Source organism: Oncorhynchus mykiss, chromosome 30 (assembly GCF_013265735.2).
Source record: "Oncorhynchus mykiss isolate Arlee chromosome 30, USDA_OmykA_1.1, whole genome shotgun sequence".
NCBI lineage: Eukaryota > Metazoa > Chordata > Actinopteri > Salmoniformes > Salmonidae > Oncorhynchus > Oncorhynchus mykiss.
This window is the reverse complement of record NC_050570.1, coordinates 2,892,510-2,916,720: the sequence shown is the minus strand read 5'-3', so window position 1 is coordinate 2,916,720 and position 24,211 is coordinate 2,892,510. Positions and strand designations below refer to the sequence as shown.

The following is a 24,211-nucleotide window of genomic DNA, read 5'->3' as shown; positions in this document are numbered from 1 at the left end:
TATGTCTGGTGTTAGCTAGTGACTGGCTAGCTAGGTCGTTATGTCTGGTGTTAGCTAGTGACTGGCTAGCTAGGTCGTTATGTCTAGTGTTAGCTAGTGACTGGCTAGCTAGGTCGTTATGTCTGGTGTTACCTAGTTACTGGCTAGCTAGGTCGTTATGTCTGGTGTTAGCTAGTTACTGGCTAGCTAGGTCTTTATGTCTGGTGTTAGCTAGTGACTGGCTAGCTAGGTCGTTATGTCTGGTGTTAGCTAGTGACTGGCTAGCTAGGTCTTTATGTCTGGTGTTAGCTAGTTACTGGCTAGCTAGGTCTTTATGTCTGGTGTTAGCTAGTTACTGGCTAGCTAGGTCTTTATGTCTGGTGTTAGCTAGTTACTGGCTAGCTAGGTCTTTATGTCTGGTGTTAGCTAGTGACTGGCTAGCTAGGTCTTTATGTCTGGTGTTAGCTAGTGACTGGCTAGCTAGGTCGTTATGTCTGGTGTTAGCTAGTGACTGGCTAGCTAGGTCTTTATGTCTGGTGTTAGCTAGTTACTGGCTAGCTAGGTCTTTATGTCTGGTGTTAGCTAGTTACTGGCTAGCTAGGTCTTTATGTCTGGTGTTAGCTAGTTACTGGCTCGCTAGGTCTTCATCTGTGTCTGGTGTTAGCTAGTGACTGGCTAGCTAGGTCTTTATGTCTGGTGTTAGCTAGTTACTGGCTAGCTAGGTCTTTATGTCTGGTGTTAGCTAGTTACTGGCTAGCTAGGTCTTTATGTCTGGTGTTAGCTAGTTACTGGCTCGCTAGGTCTTCATCTGTGTCTGGTGTTAGCTAGTGACTGGCTAGCTAGGTCTTTATGTCTGGTGTTAGCTAGTGACTGGCTAGCTAGGTCTTCAGCCAACATGGAACAAAAGGAGGGTAAGGGTTGTTCAAAACTCAGATGCAGTTGTCATGTCAACACATCCGTCAGTGCTGCTGTGAACTGCATCACAAGGGACATGCCAAATGGTGGATGTATGAATTTTTGTTGTTGACATAATTGATGCATTTTCAATGCTGTTTGAGTTACCTTGTGTATCACCACATTAGCTGATGATGATTTTACTCCCAACACTGCTCACTGCATCCAAGTTGCTTGACATCGGCTTTCAAAGAGCTGTCAGTCAAGGCGAGATCATGAATATAAGCTTCCCCGGCCCACTCAGCCTGTCTTTTCAAACTTCCTAGTAAGTTAGTTAGCCATGAGAGAAAAGGTCCAGAATGACTGTTCTGTCTGCGCACCTGTGTGCGTGTATTTAGGAGACACTAGAACAGTGGATGCTGGGGGAGCCCATCTGTGTCAGTACTTTATCCAGCCACTGGAGGGGGCCATTGAGGTGCAGCTCAATCCAACAAGGGGTGCTGGTTACGGTCTGTCGCCTGAGGGAAGGAGGGAGAGGGAGATTAATGAAAATGTGTTCATCTTTTGTATAAAACAGCAACACAGCAAACCTGCTTAATCACTAGCTAGTAAACATTACAGATAACAATTCAACCAACATCAACTTGAATCAATAACATTTCATAAATCAAACCTTTTTTTTTTTTATCAAGAAGAAGTGGAATCTCATGTCTGTTTAACTGATGTTTAGCCTACATCTGAACTCTTAAGTTAAATTGTTCTACCTACATCTTGTGTGGTTCTATGAAGTCTGTTTTGCTAGTTGTGGTTTTGAAACATGACTCAAGGCAGTGAGGCCAGGGAGAGTCCAGTGGGAATCCCCTTCCATGTACTCTAGTCCGTCTGAACACGATCACCTCTGTCCCTCCCTCCCCCACATCCTCTGTCTCCTACATTCCTCCCCCGTTAGTCAACTCTCTCTCTCTCCCGCCGTCTCACACCCTATCCCCCCCATCCTCTCGCTCTCTCCCTCCTCTCCAAGTCTGTCGCCGCCGCAGAGCGCACACGCAAAGTGACCACACACACTCTCTTTTCCTGTCTTTATCCTCCTTCCTCCTCGTGGTTGCACAAATCCAGGATTCTTGGAGTCGACTCAGACTCCTGCGGTTTGACTCGAAGGAGTCGACTCTTGCTCGACTCCCAAAAACAGGCTGAAATGGATGAACACACACGTGCACACCAGCTCATGATTGCAGAATCGTACGTTTGGCGTTCTAGATGACTGACCTGAACAATGTGCTGTCCATCTGCTCTTCAACAACCAATAAAAATGGCTGTTTCAATATAGAAGGTGACGTGTAGGAAGTTGAATATTTCAGTGATATTTCTGCTATGTACATGAAGCCATGGGATGATGCGAAGCTCTACTCTGATCAGAATATTATTATATATTCTGCACATCTATCGTTGCAGTGTTTAATTGCTATATTGTAATTATGTCGCCACCATGGCCTATTTATTGCCAACTCCCTTATCTCACCCCATTTTCACTCACTGAATATAGACTTTTTGTTTTCTTTTGTTCTACTGTATTATTGACTGTATGTTTGTTTATTCCATGTGTAACTCTGTGTCGTTGTTTGTGTCAAACTGCTTTGCTTTATTCTTGGCCAGGTCGCAGTTGCAAATGAAAACTTGTTCTCAACTAGCCTACCTGGTTAAATAAAGGTGAAATAAATACAAAAAATCATATTATTATCCATGTTATGGAGGAAAGCTAAACATCTGGAGGACCCATCATCCTGCCACTCCCTCCTCTCTACATTATCTTCCTCTGGAGGACCCATCATCCTTCCACTCCCTCCTCTTCCTCTGGAGGACCCATCATCCTTCCACTCCCTCCTCTACATTATCTTCCTCTGGAGGACCCATCATCCTTTTACTTCCTCCTCTTCCTCTGGAGGACCCATCATCCTTCCACTCCCTCCTCTCTACATTATCTTCCTCTGGAGGACCCATCATCCTTCTACTCCCTCCTCTTCCTCTAGAGGACCCATCATCCTTCTACTCCCTCCTCTTCATCTGGAGGACCCATCATCCTTCTACTCCCTCCTCTTCCTCTGGAGAACCCATCATCCTTCCACTCCCTCCTCTCTACATTCTCTTTCTCTGGAGGACACATCATCCTTCTACTCCCTCCTCTCTACATCATCTTCCTCTAGAGGACCCATCATCCTTCTACTCCCTCCTCTTCCTCTAGAGGACCCATCATCCTGCCACTTCCTCCTCTTCCTCTAGAGGACCCATCATCCTTCCACTCCCTCCTCTCTACATTCTCTTCATCTGGAGGACCCATCATCCTTCCACTCCCTCCTCTTCCTCTAGAGGACCCATCATCCTTCTACTCCCTCCTCTCTACATTATCTTCCTCTGGAGGACCCATCATCCTTCTACTCCCTCCTCTCAACATTATCTTCCTCTGGAGGACCCATCATCCTTCTACTCCCTCCTCTCTACATTATCTTCCTCTGGAACACTAATGAATATAGGCCCAGACTTCAATATTCTGCCAATATTAACCAATGAATATAGGCCCAGACTACAATATTCTGCCCATATTAACTAATGTAATTAGGCCCAGACTACAATATTCTGCCCATATTAACTAATGTATATAGGCCCCGACTACAATATTCTGCCCATATTAACTAATGTATATAGGCCCAGACTACAATATTCTGCCCATATTAACTAATGTATATAGGCCCCGACTACAATATTCTGCCCATATTAACTAATGTATATAGGCCCAGGCTACAATATTCTGCCCATATTAACTAATGCATATAGGCCCAGACTACAATATTCTGCCCATATTAACTACTGTATATAGGCCCAGACTACAATATTCTTCACCACTTCCCCAGACTTCACAGCTTCCCCAGACTTCACAGCTTCCCCAGATTTCACCGCTTCCCCAGACTTCACAGCTTCCCCAGACTTCACCACTTCCCCAGGCTTCACAGCTTCCCCAGACTTCACCGCTTCCCCAGACTGCACCGCTTCCCCAGACTTCACCGCTTCCCCAGGCTTCACCGCTTCCCCAGACTTCACAGCTTCCCCAGACTTCACCACTTCCCCAGGCTTCACAGCTTCCCCAGACTTCACCACTTCCCCAGGCTTCACAGCGTCCCCAGGCTTCACCACTTCCCCAGACTTCACAGCTTCCCCAGACTTCACCACTTCCCCAGGCTTCACAGCTTCCCCAGACTTCACCACTTCCCCAGGCTTCACAGCTTCCCCAGGCTTCACCACTTCCCCAGGCTTCACAGCTTCCCCAGACTTCACCACTTCCCCAGGCTTCACAGCTTCCCCAGACTTCACCGCTTCCCCAGACTGCACCGCTTCCCCAGACTTCACAGCTTCCCCAGACTTCACAGCTTCCCCAGACTTCACCACTTCCCCAGGCTTCACAGCTTCCCCAGACTTCACCACTTCCCCAGGCTTCACAGCTTCCCCAGACTTCACCGCTTCCCCAGACTGCACCGCTTCCCCAGACTTCACAGCTTCCCTAGACTTCACAGCTTCCCCAGACTTCACCACTTCCCCAGGCTTCACAGCTTCCCCAGACTTCACCGCTTCCCCAGGCTTCACCGCTTCCCCAGACTTCACAGCTTCCCCAGACTTCACCACTTCCCCAGGCTTCACAGCTTCCCCAGACTTCACCACTTCCCCAGGCTTCACAGCTTCCCCAGGCTTCACCGCTTCCCCAGACTTCACAGCTTCCCCAGACTTCACCACTTCCCCAGGCTTCACAGCTTCCCCAGACTTCACCACTTCCCCAGGCTTCACAGCTTCCCCAGGCTTCACCACTTCCCCAGGCTTCACAGCTTCCCCAGACTTCACCACTTCCCCAGACTGCACCGCTTCCCCAGACTTCACCGCTTCCCCAGGCTTCACCGCTTCCCCAGACTTCACAGCTTCCCCAGACTTCACCACTTCCCCAGGCTTCACAGCTTCCCCAGACTTCACCACTTCCCCAGGCTTCACAGCTTCCCCAGACTTCACCACTTCCCCAGACTGCACCGCTTCCCCAGACTTCACAGCTTCCCCAGACTTCACAGCTTCCCCAGACTTCACCACTTCCCCAGGCTTCACAGCTTCCCCAGACTTCACCGCTTCCCCAGACTGCACCGCTTCCCCAGACTTCACAGCTTCCCCAGACTTCACCGCTTCCCCCAGACTTCACCACTTCCCCAGACTTCACCACTTCCCCAGACTTCACAGCTTCCCCAGACTTCACAGCTTCCCCAGACTGCACCGCTTCCCCAGACTTCACAGCATCCCCAGACTTCACAGCATCCCCAGACTTCACAGCTTCCCCAGACTTCACAGCTCCCCCAGACTTCACCACTTCCCCAGACTTCACCACTTCCCCCAGACTTCACCACTTCCCCCAGGCTTCACCGCTTCCCCCAGGCTTCACCGCTTCCCCAGACTTCACCGCTTCCCCCAGACTTCACCACTTCCCCAGACTTTACCACTTCCCCAGACTTCACCGCTTCCCCCAGGCTTCACCGCTTCCCCCAGGCTTCACAGCTTCCCCAGGAAACTCAACGTATTGTAGCGTCACGTGGACAAAAGAATAGCGTTCTTCTTCACGGTATAAAAACAGAATTAGAAAATGACCCGGTGTGGCGGTGCTTCAGGTTACTACGTCTGTGTGTGGTAGTCCTTACCGGTACTCGGTGCCCCAGCCCTTGACGAAGCTCATGCGTATGGTACACATCCTGGTGAGCTGGTAGACGGCCTCAAAGCCCTGGTTCACCGACTGGGCCAGCAGAGCTGCAAACTCCTGGTTATTGAATATCTTCAGGTTGCAGCCTGAGGGGAAATCACATCACACTATGTCCAGACATGTTCATCAGGAAATAAAACATGTTAACGTGTGTGTGTGTGTGTGACTGTGTGTGTGTGTGTGTGTGACTGTGTGTGTGTGTGTGTGACTGTGTGTGACTGTGTGTGTGTGTGTGTGACTGTGTGTGTGTGTGACTGTGTGTGACTGTGTGTGTGTGTGTGTGTGAGTGTGTGTGTGTGACTATGTGTGTGTGTGACTGTGTGTGTGTGTGTGTGTGTGTATGTGTGTGTGTGTGTATACCTGGAGGGACCTTGCAGACAGTGGCAGGGTGCCAGCCGTAGCGTTGATTACAGTTGGGACTCTGGACAAAGATGGCACTGTCACTAAGACACTCTGCAAACACCTCTCCTCCGATGTAGTACAACCTCACACCCCGGCCTAGAGAGAGAGAGAGAGAGAGAGGAAGAGGAAGGTTGAGAGAGAGGGAGAGGAACATGAGAGAGGGAGGAAGGGTGGGGGAGATAAGAGAGAGGAAGAGGATGGAGTGAGAGGAAGAGGATGGTTGAGAGAGAGGGAGAGGAACATGAGAGAGGGAGGAAGGGTGGGAGAGAGAGAGAGGAAGAGGAAGAGGAAGGTTGAGAGAGAGGGAGAGGAACATGAGAGAGAGAGAGGGAGGAAGGGTGGGAGAGATAAGAGAGAGAGAGAGGAAGAGGAAGTTTGAGAGAGACCAGAGAAAGAGAGGGAGAGGAGCAAGAGAGAGAGAGAGGGAGGAAGGGTGGGAGAGATAAGAGAGAGAGAGAGGAAGAGGAAGAGAGGGAGAGGAATGAGAGAGAGAGGGAGAGGAAGAGGAAGGTTGAGAGAGAGAGGAAGGTTGAGAGAGAGGGAGAGGAACATGAGAGAGAGAGAGAGAGACGGTACAGTAATGGTGGTAGGTGTGTAATGGTGGTAGGTGTGTAATGGTACAGTAATGGTGGTAGGTGTGTAATGGTGGTAGGTGTGTAATGAGGTGTGTATTGGTGGTAGGTGTGTAATGGTGGTAGGTGTGTAACGGTACAGTAATGGTGGTAGGTGTGGTAGGTCGGGTCAGGTTGGGGTCAGGTCAGGGTCAGGTTAGGTTCAGATCAGGGTCAGGTTGGGGTCAGGTCGGGGTCAGGTTGGGGTCAGGTCAGGGTCAAGTCGGGGTCAGGTTAGGGTCAGGTCAGTGTCAGGTTGGGGTCATGTCGGGGTCAGGTTAGGGTCAGGGTCAGGTTAGGGTCAGGTCGGGGTCAGGTTAGGGTCAGGGTCAGAGTCAGGTTAGGGTCAGGTCAGGGTCAGGTTAGGGTCAGGTCGGGGTCAGGTTAGGGTCAGGGTCAGGTAGGGGTTAGGTCAGGGTCAAGTCGGGGTCAGGTCAGGGTCAGGTTGGGGTCAGGTTAGGGTCAGGGTCAGGTTAGGGTCAGGTCGGGGTCAGGTTAGGGTCAGGTCGGGGTCAGGTTAGGGTCAGGGTCAGAGTCAGGTTAGGGTCAGGTCAGGGTCAGGTTAGGGTCAGGTCGGGGTCAGGTTAGGGTCAGGGTCAGGTAGGGGTTAGGTCAGGGTCAAGTCGGGGTCAGGTCAGGGTCAGGTTGGGGTCAGGTTAGGGTCAGGTCGGGGTCAGGTTGGGGTCAGGTCAGGGTCAGGTTAGGGTCAGGTTGGGGTCAGGTCGGGGTCAGGTTAGGGTCAGGTCGGGGTCAGGTTAGGGTCAGGTTAGGGTCAGGTCGGGGTCAGGGTCAGGTCAGGGTCAGGTTAGGGTCAGGTCAGGTCGGGGTCAGGTTAGGGTCAGGTCAGGTTAGGGTCAGGTCAGGGTGGTACTGTACCTATGTGTCTGCGTGTGAGCTCCACAGCAGCGTTGCGGTTGACGTTGGACAGTAGTCCCAGACAGAAGCGTTCTGAGTTGGAGGGGTCTGTAAACCCGTCGACAGTGAGAGAGGGCTGGGAGGCATGGAAGGTCTCGCCCACACGCTGGTTCAACTCATAATAGGACATAGAGCACCAGAACGCTGACTCACAGTACGTTACCGGCTGTAGGTCTGGAGAGGGACAGAGAGAGAGAGAGGGAGAGAGAGAGAGAGACAGAGAGACAGAGAGAGAGAGAGAGACAGAGAGACAAAGAGAGAGAGGGAGAGAGAGAGAGAGAGACAAAGAGAGAGAGAGAGACAGAGAGACAGAGAGAGACAGAGAGAGAGAGAGAGAGAGACAGAGAAAGAGACAAAGAGAGAGAGGGAGAGAGAGAGAGAGAGAGAGAGAGAGAGAGAGACAGGAGAGAGAGAGAGAGAGACAAAGAGAGAGAGGGAGAGACAGAGAGAGAGAGAGAGAGAGAGACAGAGAGAGATACAGAGAGACAGAGAGAGAAAGAGAGAGAGTCCATCAGGTGTTATTAGATGTGTTATAGGTCTGTGGACACAGACAGTTAACCAGACAGACAGTTAACAAGACAGCCAGTTAACCAGACAGCCAGTTAACAAGACAGCCAGTTAACCAGACAGCCAGTTAACAAGACAGACAGTTAACAAGACAGACAGTTAACCAGACAGACAGTTAACAAGACAGACAGTTAACAAGACAGACAGTTAACCAGACAGACAGTTAACAAGACAGACAGTTAACAAGACAGACAGTTAACAAGACAGACAGTTAACAAGACAGACAGTTAACCAGACAGACAGTTAACCAGACAGACAGTTAACCAGACAGCCAGCCAGTTAACCAAACAGACAGTTAACTAGACAGACAGACAGTTAACCAGACAGCCAGCCAGTTAACCAGCCAGCCAGTTAACCAGCCAGCCAAACTACTATTAAAATCAGTTGTTCCTTACCCAGGTTAGTGCTGTGTGTTGGTGAGGCTGATTCTAATGACAGGCTACAAGGTGATTCTGGTGACAGGTTACTAGGTGAGCCTACAGAGAGAGACAACAGGGTCAGGATGGACACGTGTGTGTGTGTGTGCGTGTGCGTGCGTGCGTGCGTGCGTGCGTGCGTGTGGTCTGACCTGTGTTCATCAGGTTGTTAAGATGGTGGTCGCTAGCCTCTCCATCCTCACTCAGATACCCAGGAGGAGGGGTCTCTGGAACAGGCAAAAACCCAACCGTCACATTCCCACAACATTCCCATGACATTCAGACAACCGTCCCACGACAGTCACATGACGTTCAGACAACCATCACATGAACTTCACACAACACCCCTATTTACACGATACTGCCCGTTACAACACCTCGCTACAAGGAGCTACTTTGATTCAAATATGAATCACGTCATCGTAAAGAGACATCGTTACCATGGAAACGGTCTCAAACAGAGTCTGTCTTCTTGATCTGAATGTCAGCGGTTCTACGTACCAACGTTTTAAACCGGGGTAGTTCTGTCCTGTCTGAACCGGGATAGTTCTGTCCTGTCTGAACCGGGATAGTTCTGTCCTGTCTGAACCGGGATAGTTCTGTCCTGTCTGAACCGGGATAGTTCTGTCCTGTCTGAACCGGGATAGTTCTGTCCTGTCTCTCCTTATGTTCGGCTGTCCTGTCTGAACCGGGATAGTTTTGTCCTGTCTCTCCTGATGTTCGGCTGTCCTGTCTGAACCGGGATAGTTTTGTCCTGTCTCTCCTGATGTTCGGCTGTCTTGTCTGAACCGGGATAGTTTTGTCCTGTCTCTCCTGATGTTCGGCTGTCTTGTCTGAACCGGGATAGTTCTGTCCCGTCTGAACTTGGCTTAAGAGGCATTGTAATAATATCAATACTCATGAGATCATAGCCTCACACCAAGTGGCCAATCTACTGAGGTTCATTAACCTAAGTTCATGTAGTTTATTGAATTTATTGCAACAACTTCCTCCAAGACGGCTGCACGCTACAGAAGACCTCAGGGTACACTTGTTCTTGCTGTGGGTAAGAGTGGGTCATGTCTGTTACTTGTTCCTGCTGTGGGTAAGAGTGGGTCATGTCTGGTATTGTTCCTGCTGTGGGTAAGAGTGGGTCATGTCTGTTACCTGTTCCTGCTGTGGGTAAGAGAGGGTCATGTCTGTTATTGTTCCTGCTGTGGGTAAGAGTGGGTCATGTCTGTTATTGTTCATGGTGTGGGTAAGAGTGGGTCATGTCTGTTATTGTTCATGGTGTGGGTAAGAGTGGGTCATGTCTGTTATTGTTCATGGTGTGGGTAAGAGTGGGTCATGTCTGTTATTGTTCATGCTGTGTGTAAGAGTGGGTCATGTCTGGTATTGTTCCTGCTGTGGGTAAGAGTGGGTCATGTCTGTTACTTGTTCCTGCTGTGGGTAAGAGTGGGTCATGTCTGTTATTGTTCATGGTGTGGGTAAGAGTGGGTCATGTCTGCTATTGTTCATGCTGTGGGTACGAGTGGGTCATGTCTGTTATTGTTCATGCTGTGGGTAAGAGTGGGTCATGTCTATTATTGTTCATGCTGTGGGTAAGAGTGGGTCATGTCTGTTATTGTTCATGGTGTGGGTAAGAGTGGGTCATGTCTGTTATTTTTCCTGCTGTGGGTAAGAGTGGGTCATGTCTGTTATTGTTCCTGCTGTGGGTAAGAGTGGGTCATGTCTGTTATTGTTCATGCTGTGGGTAAGAGTGGGTCATGTCTGTTATTGGTTCCAGGATGTTTCCTGGAATTAAAAATGGCGGAAGAGCAACCAGACCAGCACAGTATAGCTCGGCCCGGCTCAATTGTGTGACTCACCTGGGATGTAGTTGCTCTGTGGCTCGATGCCGGCGGGGAAGATGGTGTTCTCAGGGATAGAATGGCTGTAGTCGTCTAAAATAGGACACTCTGTAGAGATTTCTGTATGTCTAGGAACCAGGACAGGAGGGAGGACTGAGCAGGACAGAGAGACATTGTTATAACACTGTACACAGCCAACGATATGACATTTGTAATGTCTTTATTCTTTTGAAACTTTTGAGTGTAATGTTAACTGTAAATTTCGTATTATCTACTTCACTTGCTTTGGCAAAGTAAACATATGTTTCCTATGCCAATAAAGCTCTTTGAATTGAAGTGGGGAGGAGGGGACCGACCGACCGACAGACAGACCGACCGACCGACCGACCGACCGACCGACAGACAGACAGACAGACAGTTAGTTCTTTAAACAAGGACATATGCAGGATACTACCCTCTACAACATAACCGTCACTATGTCACCAGGACATATAAAGGATACTACCCTCTACAACATAACCGTCACTATGTCACCAGGACATATACAGGATACTACCCTCCACAACATAACCTTCACTATGTCGCCAGGACATATACAGGATGCTACCCTTCACAACACTATGTCACCAGGACATATACAGGATACTACCCTCCACAACATAACTTTCACTATGTCGCCAGGACATATACAGGATACTACCCTCCACAACACTATGTCACCAGGACATATACAGGATACTACACTCCACAACACTATGTCACCAGTACATATACAGGATGCTACCCTTCACAACACTATGTCACCAGGACATATACAGGATACTACCCTCTACAACACTATGTCACCAGGACATATACAGGATACTACCCTCCACAACATAACCTTCACTATGTCACCAGGACATATACAGGATACTACCCTCCACAACATAACCTTCACTATGTCGCCAGGACATATACAGGATGCTACCCTTCACAACACTATGTCACCAGGACATATACAGGATACTACCCTCTACAACACTATGTCACCAGGACATATACAGGATAATACCCTCTACATCATAACTGTCACTATGTCACCAGGACATATACAGGATACTACCCTCTACAACATAACCGTCACTATGTCACCAGGACATATACAGGATACTACCCTCCACAACATAACCTTCACTATGTCGCCAGGACATATACAGGATGCTACCCTTCACAACACTATGTCACCAGGACATATACAGGATACTACCCTCTACAACACTATGTCACCAGGACATATACAGGATAATACCCTCTACATCATAACTGTCACTATGTCACCAGGACATATACAGGATACTACCCTCTACAACACTATGTCACCAGTACATATACAGGACACTACCCTCTACAACACTATGTCACCAGGACATAGACAGGATGCTACCCTCCACAACACTATGTCACCAGGACATATACAGGATACTACCCTCCACAACACTATGTCACCAGGACATATACAGGATACTACCCTCTACAACACTATGTCACCAGGACATATACAGGATACTACCCTCTACAACACTATGTCACCAGGACATATACAAGATACTACCCTCTACAACACTATGTCACCAGGACATATACAAGATACTACCCTCCACAACATAACCTTGACTATGTCACCAGGACATATACAGGATACTACCCTCCACAGCACTATGTCACCAGGACATATACAGGATACTACCCTCTACAACATAACCTTCACTATGTCACCAGGACATATACAGGATACTACCCTCTACAACATAACCTTCACTATGTCACCAGGACATATACAGGATACTACCCTCTACAACATAACCTTCACTATGTCACCAGGACATATACAGGATACTACCCTCCACAACACTATGTCACCAGGACATATACAGGATACTACCCTCTACAACACTATGTCACCAGGACATATACAGGATAATACCCTCTACAACATAACTGTCACTATGTCACCAGGACATATACAGGATACTACCCTCTACAACACTATGTCACCAGGACATATACAGGATACTACCCTCCACAACACTATGTCACCAGGACATATACAGGATACTACCCTCTACAACACTATGTCACCAGGACATATACAAGATACTACCCTCCACAAAACTATGTCACCAGGACATATACAGGATACTACCCTCTACAACACTATGTCACCAGGACATATACAAGATACTACCCTCTACAACACTATGTCACCAGGACATATACAGGATACTGCCCTCTACAACACTATGTCACCAGGACATTTACAAGATACTACCCTCCACAACATAACCTTCACTATGTCACCAGGACATATACAGGATACTACCCTCCAAAACACTATGTCACCAGGACATATACAGGATACTACCCTCCACAACATAACCTCCACTATGTCACCAGGACATATAGAAGATACTACCCTCCACAACAGTATGTCACCAGGACACATACAGGATACTACCCTCTACAACATAACCTTCACTATGTCACCAGGACATATACAGGATACTACCCTCTACAACATAACCTTCACTATGTCACCAGGACATATACAGGATACTACCCTCTACAACACTATGTCACCAGGACATATACAGGATACTACCCTCCACAACACTATGTCACCAGGACATACACAGGATACTACCCTCTACAACACTATGTCACCAGGACATATACAGGATACTACCCTCTACAACACTATGTCACCAGTACATATACAGGATACTACCCTCTACAACACTATGTCACCAGGACATATACAGGATACTACCCTCCACAACATAACCTTCACTATGTCACCAGGACATATACAGGATACTACCCTCCACAACACTATGTCACCAGGACATATACAGGATAATACCCTCTACAACACTATGTCACCAGGACATATACAGGATACTACCCTCTACAACACTATGTCACCAGGACATATACAGGATACTACCCTCTCCAACACTATTTCACCAGGACATATACAGGATATTACCCTCTACAACATAACTGTCACTATGTCACCAGGACACATACAGGATGTTACCCTAACCAACATAACCTTCACTATGTCACCAGGACATATACAGGATACTACCCTCTACAACACTATGTCACCAGGACATATACAGGATACTACCCTCTACAACACTATGTCACCAGGACATATACAGGATACTACCCTCCACAACACTATGTCACCAGGACATATACAGGATGCTACCCTCTACAACACTATGTCACCAGGACATATACAGGATGCTACCCTCTACAACACTATGTCACCAGGACATATACAGGATACTACCCTCTACAACACTATGTCACCAGGACATATACAGGATATTACCCTCTACAACACTATGTCACCAGGACATATACAGGATATTACCCTCTACAACACTATGTCACCAGGACATATACAGGATACTACCCTCTACAACACTATGTCACCACGACATATACAGGATACTACCCTCCACAACATAACCTTCACTATGTCCCCAGGACATATACAGGATGTTACCCTAACCAACATAACCTTCACTATGTCACCAGGACACATACAGGATGTTACCCTAACCAACATAACCTTCATTCCAAATCAAAACTCCAAACCTGATTTTGGAAAGAATTACCTGGAAGGATTCAGACTTCCAAAGGACTTATACCCAAGGACTGGAAAAAGAAGCATAACAGAAACCTGAAAACACCATCCAACCTGGAACTGAGTGAGTAATGTTTAGTCTGAAGCTACTTTTATAAAGCCAAGGAGAGAAATAAATTACAATAATCTATTTTACTTTATAAGGACTGAATGCTAAGTTAATTAAGGCTACCAAGCTTGCTAGGACAGAACATATCTGACTGCAACTTCAGTTAGCACTGAGGTGTGAAGTGAGAGGTTTCAAAGCCCTTGAGCCCAACAATGGCAGGAGAGTCACACAGCCCCCCCCCCACCCCCCACCCCCCAACCATATGCAGAGGCCTTTGAAGCCTCCTCCCTCTGTGCAGATGGCATTACAAGGCACGGAAAGAGAACAAAAAATAACCTCCTCATGGACAATCTAGAGACTGGACGGCAGCGTAGTCTAGTTGTTAGAGTGTTGGACTAGTTACCAAAAGGTTGCAAGATCAAATCCCAGAGCTGACAAGGTAAACATCTGTTGTTCTGCCCCTGAACAAGGCAGTTAACCCACTGTTCCCCGGTAGGCTGCCATTGAAAATAAGAATTTGTTCTTAACTGACTTGCCTATTTAAATAAATGTGAAAAACAAACACTTTTAGCTGACTACTACAAACATGTGAATGTATGCAACTTAATCTTCCATACAGACCATCCCCTGGCATGGCGCAGTGCTATATTAACAAACTACCCCTCTGTCTAGAGGGGGGGGGGGGGGGGTGTTAGAAATGGTTGGAAACTCATTAAATTAGAAGACGAGGACTCTGAGTCAGCTAATGTCAACCTGTACAATTCTGGAACAGTAATGGTACAGGGCAACGCCAAAACAGTTTCAGCTGGACTTTCACGGAAATCAAAAGAGTGAGCGGAGCAGGAGGAGCAAACTAGAATGCTATCTGGCCCTAAACAGAGAGTACATAGTGGCAGAATACCTGACCACTGTGACTGGCCCTAAACAGAGAGTACACAGTGGCAGAATACCTGACCACTGTGACTGGCTCTAAACAGAGAGTACATAGTGGCAGAATACCTGACCACTGTGACTGGCCCTAAACAGAGAGTACATAGTGGCAGAATACCTGACCACTGTGACTGACCCTAAACAGAGAGTACATAGTGGCAGAATACCTGACCACTGTGACTGACCCTAAACAGAGAGTACATATTGGCAGAATACCTGACCACTGTGACTGGCCCTAAACAGAGAGTACATAGTGGCAGAATACCTGACCACTGTGACTGGCCCTAAACAGAGAGTACATAGTGGCAGAATACCTGACCACTGTGACTGGCCCTAAACAGAGAGTACACAGTGGCAGAATACCTGACCACTGTGACTGGCTTTAAACAGAGAGTACATAGTGGCAGAATACCTGACCACTGTGACTGACCCTAAACAGAGAGTACATAGTGGCAGAATACCTGACCACTGTGACTGACCCTAAACAGAGAGTACATATTGGCAGAATACCTGACCACTGTGACTGGCCCTAAACAGAGAGTACACAGTGGCAGAATACCTGACCACTGTGACTGACCCTAAACAGAGAGTACATAGTGGCAGAATACCTGACCACTGTGAATGTCCCTAAACAGAGAGTACATAGTGGCAGAATACCTGACCACTGTGACTGGCCCTAAACAGAGAGTACATAGTGGCAGAATACCTGACCACTGTGACTGACCCTAAACAGAGAGTACATATTGGCAGAATACCTGACCACTGTGACTGGCCCTAAACAGAGAGTACACAGTGGCAGAATACCTGACCACTGTGACTGACCCTAAACAGAGAGTACATAGTGGCAGAATACCTGACCACTGTGACTGTCCCTAAACAGAGAGTACATAGTGGCAGAATACCTGACCACTGTGACTGGCCCTAAACAGAGAGTACACAGTGGCAGAATACCTGACCACTGTGACTGGCCCTAAACAGAGAGGACATAGTGGCAGAATACCTGACCACTGTGACTGACCCTAAACAGAGAGTACATATTGGCAGAATACCTGACCACTGTGACTGGCCCTAAACAGAGAGTACACAGTGGCAGAATACCTGACCACTGTGACTGACCCTAAACAGAGAGTACATAGCGGCAGAATACCTGACCACTGTGACTGTCCCTAAACAGAGAGTACATAGTGGCAGAATACCTGACCACTGTGACTGGCCCTAAACAGAGAGTACACAGTGGCAGAATACCTGACCACTGTGACTGGCCCTAAACAGAGAGGACATAGTGGCAGAATAGCTGACCACTGTGACTGGCCCTAAACAGAGAGTACATAGTGGCAGAATACCTGACCACTGTGACTGGCCCTAAACAGAGAGTACATAGTGGCAGAATACCTGACCACTGTGACTGGCCCTAAACAGAGAGTACATAGTGGCAGAATACCTGACCACTGTGACTGGCCCTAAACAGAGAGTACATAGTGGCAGAATACCTGACCACTGTGACTGGCCCTAAACAGAGAGTACACAGTGGCAGAATACCTGACCACTGTGACTGGCTCTAAACAGAGAGTACATAGTGGCAGAATACCTGACCACTGTGACTGACCCTAAACAGAGAGTGCATAGTGGCAGAATACCTGACCACTGTGACTGACCCTAAACAGAGAGTACATATTGGCAGAATACCTGACCACTGTGACTGACCCTAAACAGAGAGTACATAGTGGCAGAATACCTGACCACTGTAACTGACCCTAAACAGAGAGTACATAGTTGCAGAATGCCTGACCACTGTGACTGACCCTAAACAGAGAGTACATAGTGGCAGAATACCTGACCACTGTGACTGACCCTAAACAGAGAGTGGCAGAATACCTGACCACTGTGACTGGCCCTAAACAGAGAGTACATAGTGGCAGAATACCTGACCACTGTAACTGACCCTAAACAGAGAGTACATAGTTGCAGAATGCCTGACCACTGTGACTGACCCTAAACAGAGAGTACATAGTGGCAGAATACCTGACCACTGTGACTGACCCTAAACAGAGAGTGGCAGAATACCTGACCACTGTGACTGACCCTAAACAGAGAGTACACAGTGGCAGAATACCTGACCACTGTGACTGTCCCTAAACAGAGAGTACATAGTGGCAGAATACCTGACCACTGTGACTGACCCTAAACAGAGAGTACACAGTGGCAGAATACCTGACCACTGTGACTGACCCTAAAAAGAGAGTACATAGTGGCAGAATACCTGACCACTGTGACTGTCCCTAAACAGAGAGTACATAGTGGCAGAATACCTGACCACTGTGACTGGCCCTAAACAGAGAGTACATAGTGGCAGAATACCTGACCACTGTGACTGTCCCTAAACAGAGAGTACACAGTGGCAGAATACCTGACCACTGTGACTGTCCCTAAACAGAGAGTACATAGTGGCAGAATACCTGACCACTGTGACTGACCCTAAACAGCGAGGACACAGTGGCAGAATACCTGACCACTGTGACTGACCCTAAACAGCGAGGACACAGTGGCAGAATACCTGACCACTGTGACTGACCCTAAACAGCGAGGACACAGTGGCAGAATACCTGACCACTGTGACTGACCCTAAACAGCGAGGACACAGTGGCAGAATACCTGACCACTGTAACTGACCCAAACTTAAGCTTTGACTATGTACAGACTTAGGCAGACCTTCTTTCAAGAGAAGACATATCTATTAACTCCATATCTACTGGGTGAAATACCACAGTGTGCCATCACAGCAGCAACATTTGTGACCTGTTGCCACAAGAAAAGGGCAACCAGTGAAGAACAAACACCATTGTAAATACAACCCATATTTATGTTTATTTATTTTCCCTTTTGTACTTTAACTATCTGCACATCATTACAACACTGTATATAGATATAATATGACATCTGTAATGTCTTTATTATTTTGGAACTTCTGTGAGTGCAATGTTTACTGTTCATTTTTTTTGTTGTTGTTGGTATTTCCTCAATTGGTATTTCCTCTCTCCGAGCATGACTTCCAAAATGCATTCGAGCAGGTCTGAGGGGAGAAACGTCTAAACCTTCTCCTCCAATAGGAGGCGAGGAGACGGGACGCAAGGAATGAAGAAAGATGACAAAGTAGAAAGCCAGTGCGATGCAGAAAACCTTTTGTTAGCTATTTAGCTGTAACAATATACAATAGAATAGATATAGAAAGGAGTAGATCAGCATAAGATATGAAGGAAAGAGACAGTGACTGTTAGAACACACCAGATGTAGTAGTATCATATAGTACTGTAGTAGTACCATAGTCCTGTGGTACTATCATAGTCCTGTAGTAGTACCATAGTACTGTAGGAGTATCATAGTACTGTAGTAGTACCATAGTCCTGTAGTAGTATCATATAGTACTGTAGTAGTACCATAGTCCTGTAGTACTATCATAGTCCTGTAGTAGTACCATAGTCCTGTAGTAGTACCATAGTACTGTAGTAGTATCATATAGTACTGTAGTAGTACCATAGTCCTGTAGTGGTACCATAGTACTGTAGTACTATCATAGTCCTGTAGTAGTACCATAGTCCTGTAGTAGTACCATAGTCCTGTAGTAGTACCATAGTACTGTAGTAGTATCATATAGTACTGTAGTAGTACCATAGTCCTGTAGTACTATCATAGTCCTGTAGTAGTACCATAGTTCTGTAGTAGTACCATAGTACTGTAGTAGTATCATATAGTACTGTAGTAGTACCATAGTCCTGTAGTGGTACCATAGTACTGTAGTACTATCATAGTCCTGTAGTAGTACCATAGTCCTGTAGTAGTACCATAGTACTGTAGTAGTATCATAGTCCTGTAGTAGTACCATAGTCCTGTAGTAGTACCATAGTACTGTAGCAGTATCATAGTCCTGTAGTAGTACCATAGTACTGTAGTAGTATCATAGTACTGTAGTGGTACCACAGTACTGTAGTAGTACCATAGTACTGTAGTAGTATCATAGTCCTGTAGTAGTACCATAGTACTGTAGTAGTATCATAGTACTGTAGTAGTATCATAGTCCTGTAGTAGCACCATAGTACTGTAGTAGTACCATAGTACTGTAGAAGTATCATAGTCCTGTAGTAGTACAATAGTCCTGTAGTACTATCATAGTACTGTAGTAGTATCATAGTCCTGTAGTAGTACCATAGTACTGTAGTAGTATCATAGTACTGTAGTGGTACCACAGTACTGTAGTAGTACCATAGTACTGTAGTAGTATCATAGTCCTGTAGTAGTACCATAGTACTGTAGTAGTATCATAGTACTGTAGTAGTATCATAGTCCTGTAGTAGCACCATAGTACTGTAGTAGTACCATAGTACTGTAGAAGTATCATAGTCCTGTAGTAGTACAATAGTCCTGTAGTACTATCATAGTACTGTAGTAGTACCATAGTCCTGTAGTAGTATCATAGTCCTGTAGTAGTACCAAGGTACTGTAGTAGTATCATAGTTCTGTAGTAGTACCATAGTCCTGTAGTAGTATCATAGTACTGTAGTAGTACCATAGTCCTGTCGAAGTATCATAGTCCTGTCGAAGTATCATAGTCCTGTAGTAGTATCATAGTCCTGTAGTAGTACCATAGTACTGTAGTAGTATCAAAGTCCTGTAGTAGTACTGTAGCAGTATCACAGTACTGTAGTAGTATCATAGTCCTGTAGTAATACCATAGTACTGTAGTAGTATCATAGTCCTGTAGTAGTATCATAATCCCTTTAGTAGTACTGTAGTAGTACCATAGTACTGTAGTAGTACCATAGTCCTGTAGTAGTACTGTAGTAGTACCATAGTACTGTAGTAGTATCATAGTAATGAGAGAGATGTAGTAGTACCATAGTTCTGTAGTAGTATCATAGTACTGTAGTAGTACTGTAGTCCTGTAGTAGTACTGTAGTAGTATCATAGTACTGTAGTAGTATCATAGTAAAGAGGGAGATGTAGTAGGACCATAGTACTGTAGTAGTACCATAGTCCTGTAGTAGTACTGTAGTAGTACCATAGTAAAGAGAGAGATGTAGTAGTACCATAGTTCTGTAGTAGTACCATAGTACTGTAGTAGTACCATAGTACTGTAGTAGTATCATAATACTGTAGTAGTATCAGAGTAAAGAGAGAGATGTAGTTGTACCATAGTTCTGTAGTAGTACCATAGTACTCACTTGGTGTCTCGACGCGTTGGTAATGGTAGGGGTTGACACACACCTCGTCCTTCTTGGTGTGGAAGGCGTACTCACACAGCTCTATGGCCCGGAGCTCGTGGGGCGACTGCAGGTCTGGCCAACGCCACAGACGAGAGTAAATGACATGGGGAAGGCCTTTGCGATGGGACACCTGGAGACGACCATCTAGAGACCTGGGGGGTTGGGGAGGGGGAGGGGGGGGACAGCAAGGATGTTAGAAGAAGGGGAATACTTTTTTTTATTTTTTATTGATTTAACCATTATTTAACTAAGCAAGTCAGTTAAGAACAAATTCTTATTTACAATGACGGCCTACCAGAAGGCAAAAGGCCTCCTGTAGGGACGGGGACCTGGGATTCAAAATTTAAAATTAAAAAAAAAATATAGGACAAAACACACATCACAACAAGAGAGAATACCCATGCAAGAAATTCTGGTAGCCTAGCTTGTTAGTTAGCTCAAGCTTGTTAGCTAGCTAGTTCATGCTTGTTAGTTAGCTAGCTCAAGCTTGTTAGCTTGTTAGTTAGCTAGCTCAAACTTGGTGGCTAGCTCAAGCCTGTTAGCTTCTTATCTAGCTTGCTTAAGCCTGTTAGCTTGTTATCTAGCTAGCTCAAGCCTGTTAGCTCAAGCTTGTTAGCTCGTTAGCTCAAGCTTGTTAGCTCGTTAGCTCAAGCTTGTTAGCTCAAGCTTGTTAGCTTAAGCTTGTTAGCTCAAGGTTGTTATCTTGTTATCTAGCTAGCTCAAGCTTGTTAGCTTGTTAGTTAGCTAGCTCAAGCTTGTTAGCTTGTTAGTTAGCTAGCTCATGCTTGTTAGCTTGTTAGTTGGCAAGCTCAAACTTGTTAGTTGGAAAGCTCAAACTTGTTAGCTAGCTCAAGCTTATTAGCTTTTTATAAAGCTAATAAAGCTAAATGTAAGCTTGTTAGTTAGCTAGTTCAAGCTTGTTATCTCACTCTTCTTAAAATAAAATAAAGGTAAAATCTAGCTAGCTCCCGCTTGTTAGCTTGTTTTTTCGTTAGCTTAAGCTTGTTATCTTGTTAGCTCAAGCTTGTTACATTGTTGGCTCGCTAGCTTGTTAGTTAGCTAGCTCCAACTTGTGTGCTAGCTTACTAACTTGCTTGAGCTAGCTAACTAACAAGCTAACAAGCTTGAGCTAAGTAGATAACTAACAAGCGTGTGCTAGCTATCTAGCTAGCTCGAGGGTGTTAGGTTGTTATCTAGCTCACTTGTTAGCTTGTTATCTATCTAGCTCACTCTTGTTAGTTTATTATCTAGCTAGCTCATGCTTGTTAGCTTGTTAGTTAGCTAGCTCAAGCTTGTTAGTTAGCTAGCTCACTCTTGTTAGCTTATTATCTAGCTAGCTCATGCTTGTTAGCTTGTTAGTTAGCTAGCTCAAGCTTGTTAGCTTGTTAGTTAGCTAGCTCAAGCTTTTTAGCTTGTTAGTTTAGTTTCTAACCCATGGTTTAAAACTAGGGTTGTCACAATACCAGTATCACGATACCGCAATAGACTACTCACCGAGACACACAGCCACACACACACACACACACACACGCACGCACACACACACACACACACACACACACACACACACACACACACACACACACACACACACACACACACACACACACACACACACACACACACACAGCCAGATATTCCCACACTTGACTTTCAGACACGCACTACAATATTTACAAAACTTAAAGTTAGACTAGTCAGACAGCATTCTGGGGAATCCCATTTTCCCACAGACACTCTCTCTTCCCCTCTTCTTTCTCTCCCCATGAGAGGGGAAGGACTCTTTCTCCAGTCTAAACAGTAGTCCTGTCCTGTGAATGGCTCAGAAGGTACCACCACACAGAAGCCACCCAGCCCTCAGGTCTCAAGACGTGTGTGGACAGGACATTAGGTATTTGTAGAATGTAACAAGACAGGAGGGGACATGACCAGGTTAGATGGTATCTCCTGGTACTGACTTAATGCTGACCAAAATAATTGCAAAATAATTGGAAATAGTTTTTCAATTATTGAATTAGAATTTGATTTAACTTCAAATTGACCCCCAAAGCTGCTGCTGGCTGACATCATGCCATGATGGACAGACTGACAGAGCGGACTTGAAAGGTGCAGGGCAGGCTACCTGACTCTCTTGGGAGAGGTGCAGAGCAGGCTACCAGGCTCTCTTGGGAGAGGGCCAGGCTACCAGGCTGTCTTGGGAGAGGTGCAGGGCAGGCTACCAGGCTCTCCTAGGAGAGGGGCAGGCTGCCAGGCTCTCTTGGGAGAGGGGCAGGGCAGGCTACCCGGCTCTCTTGGGAGAGGGGCAGGGCAGGCTACCCGACTCTCTTGGGAGAAGTGCAGGGCAGGCTACCCGGCTCTCTTGGGAGAGGGGCAGGGCAGGCTACCCGGCTCTCTGCAGCATAGAAAGAAGAAGGGACTGACAGAGCATTGATTTGGGTTGCAGTTTGTAGTCAGTCTGTAATCTAGCTAACATGTATTGTTTGGTGGGGTCAAAGAAACCCCTTCCTACTGTAACAGTATAGCTTCTGTCCCTCTACTCGCCCATTACTGGGCTCGAACCAGGGACCCTCTACACACATCAACGGTCACCCTCGAAACATCCTTACCCATCGCTCCACAAAAGCTGCGGCCCTTGCAGAGCAAAGGGGAACCACTACTTCAAGGTCTCAGAGCAAGTGACGTCACCGATTGAAACGCTATTTAGCGCGCATCAGTTTTTCTGGGACACTCAGACAAGAGTTTTCTGAAATCGGAGTAGATAGCCAGAGCGAAATTACGAACGCACCCAAATGCATATGCCAATTTAAGCATACTCATTGTTGATCACATAATGAAATCTTTCATGGTTATAAGGTTAAATAAAGTAGTTACTTACTGGTGGTGTAGTTGGCTTTGCTAGCTAGTTAACTAAATCACAACAGTATAACCAGAAGATAGCCTAGTTAAGTAGCTGGTTAGCTACCTGTCTGAGAGTTACTACAGTGGGGGGGGGGGGGGTCCTATACCTTGGTATGGTAATGCATTTGGTGTTGATATTCTGGGTCGTGATGGCTTTCTCCAACTCGTCCAGCTGTCCTGTCTTCTTCAATTTCTTTACGAGACTTTTCACTGCCTTTTCAGACCATTTCTCCTCTTGTCCATTTATCTGTTCGCCCTTTTTCCAGCCTAAAAGCCTCTTCACAATCGGGAAAGTGAATGGCAGTATAGACATCTTGAGATTGAGGTCAGTAAATATCCACTCGGTTTTCAGTATTCGGCCATAAAACGTTCATTATGGTCCTCCTGAAATGAACTACAAATAAGAATAAGAATTTACAAAAAAAACGTTATTTGTTGAAAGGTAGCAGGCTTGAAATGTTGTTGGTTGGATAGCTCTAGGCACTAATCGTTGAATGACAGTCTCTCCTTCTGTGAAGGGCTTTAGATAAAGGGCAGACAGATGAACATCCCCCCACTTCTCCGCCCCGTCTGCCTCTCCTCCCCGCCTGCCTCTCTGCCCCGTCTGGCTCTCTGCCTCTATAGCGGTAGAATCAGTACTTAATTATACAAGAATGTTATACAAGCATGATTTACACATGTAAAATAAAGGTTGAGACAGGGGGATAGCTAGTCAGTTGTCCGGCTGAATGTATTGTAACGACCCTGGGTTTATACGCGCTGATATCGACTCTGTCGATAGCGCGACGATAGCGCGCGACTGTCGATAGCGCGCCGGACCTCGTGGCCCAGAAGGTCGAGGGTTCGAGACCTGCTCCCTGCCTGTTTCATTACAGGATTCGACTGAAATGTGTCTTCCTCATGTAACCCAACCCCTCTGAATCAGAGAGCTGGGCTGCCTTATCGATATATTCGGCGACCGGATAGTGGGTTAACTGCTATGCTCA

At 46.5% G+C, this 24,211-nt stretch overlaps 1 protein-coding gene across 1 annotated transcript; it reads right to left on the bottom strand.

The window, feature by feature from the left end:
- Positions 1–746: 746 nt before the first annotated feature.
- On the bottom strand, positions 747–23,787 carry smad3b (SMAD family member 3b). The gene is made up of 9 exons (XM_036968631.1): positions 23,333–23,787; positions 20,286–20,479; positions 10,409–10,543; positions 8,714–8,788; positions 8,541–8,621; positions 7,540–7,752; positions 6,011–6,148; positions 5,592–5,736; positions 747–1,391 (listed from the first exon to the last, which is right to left on the bottom strand). The coding sequence occupies exons 1-9, from the start codon at positions 23,536–23,538 to the stop codon at positions 1,268–1,270; spliced, it is 1,311 nt and encodes a 436-aa protein (XP_036824526.1). The 5' UTR covers positions 23,539–23,787; the 3' UTR covers positions 747–1,267.
- Positions 23,788–24,211: the final 424 nt, after the last annotated feature.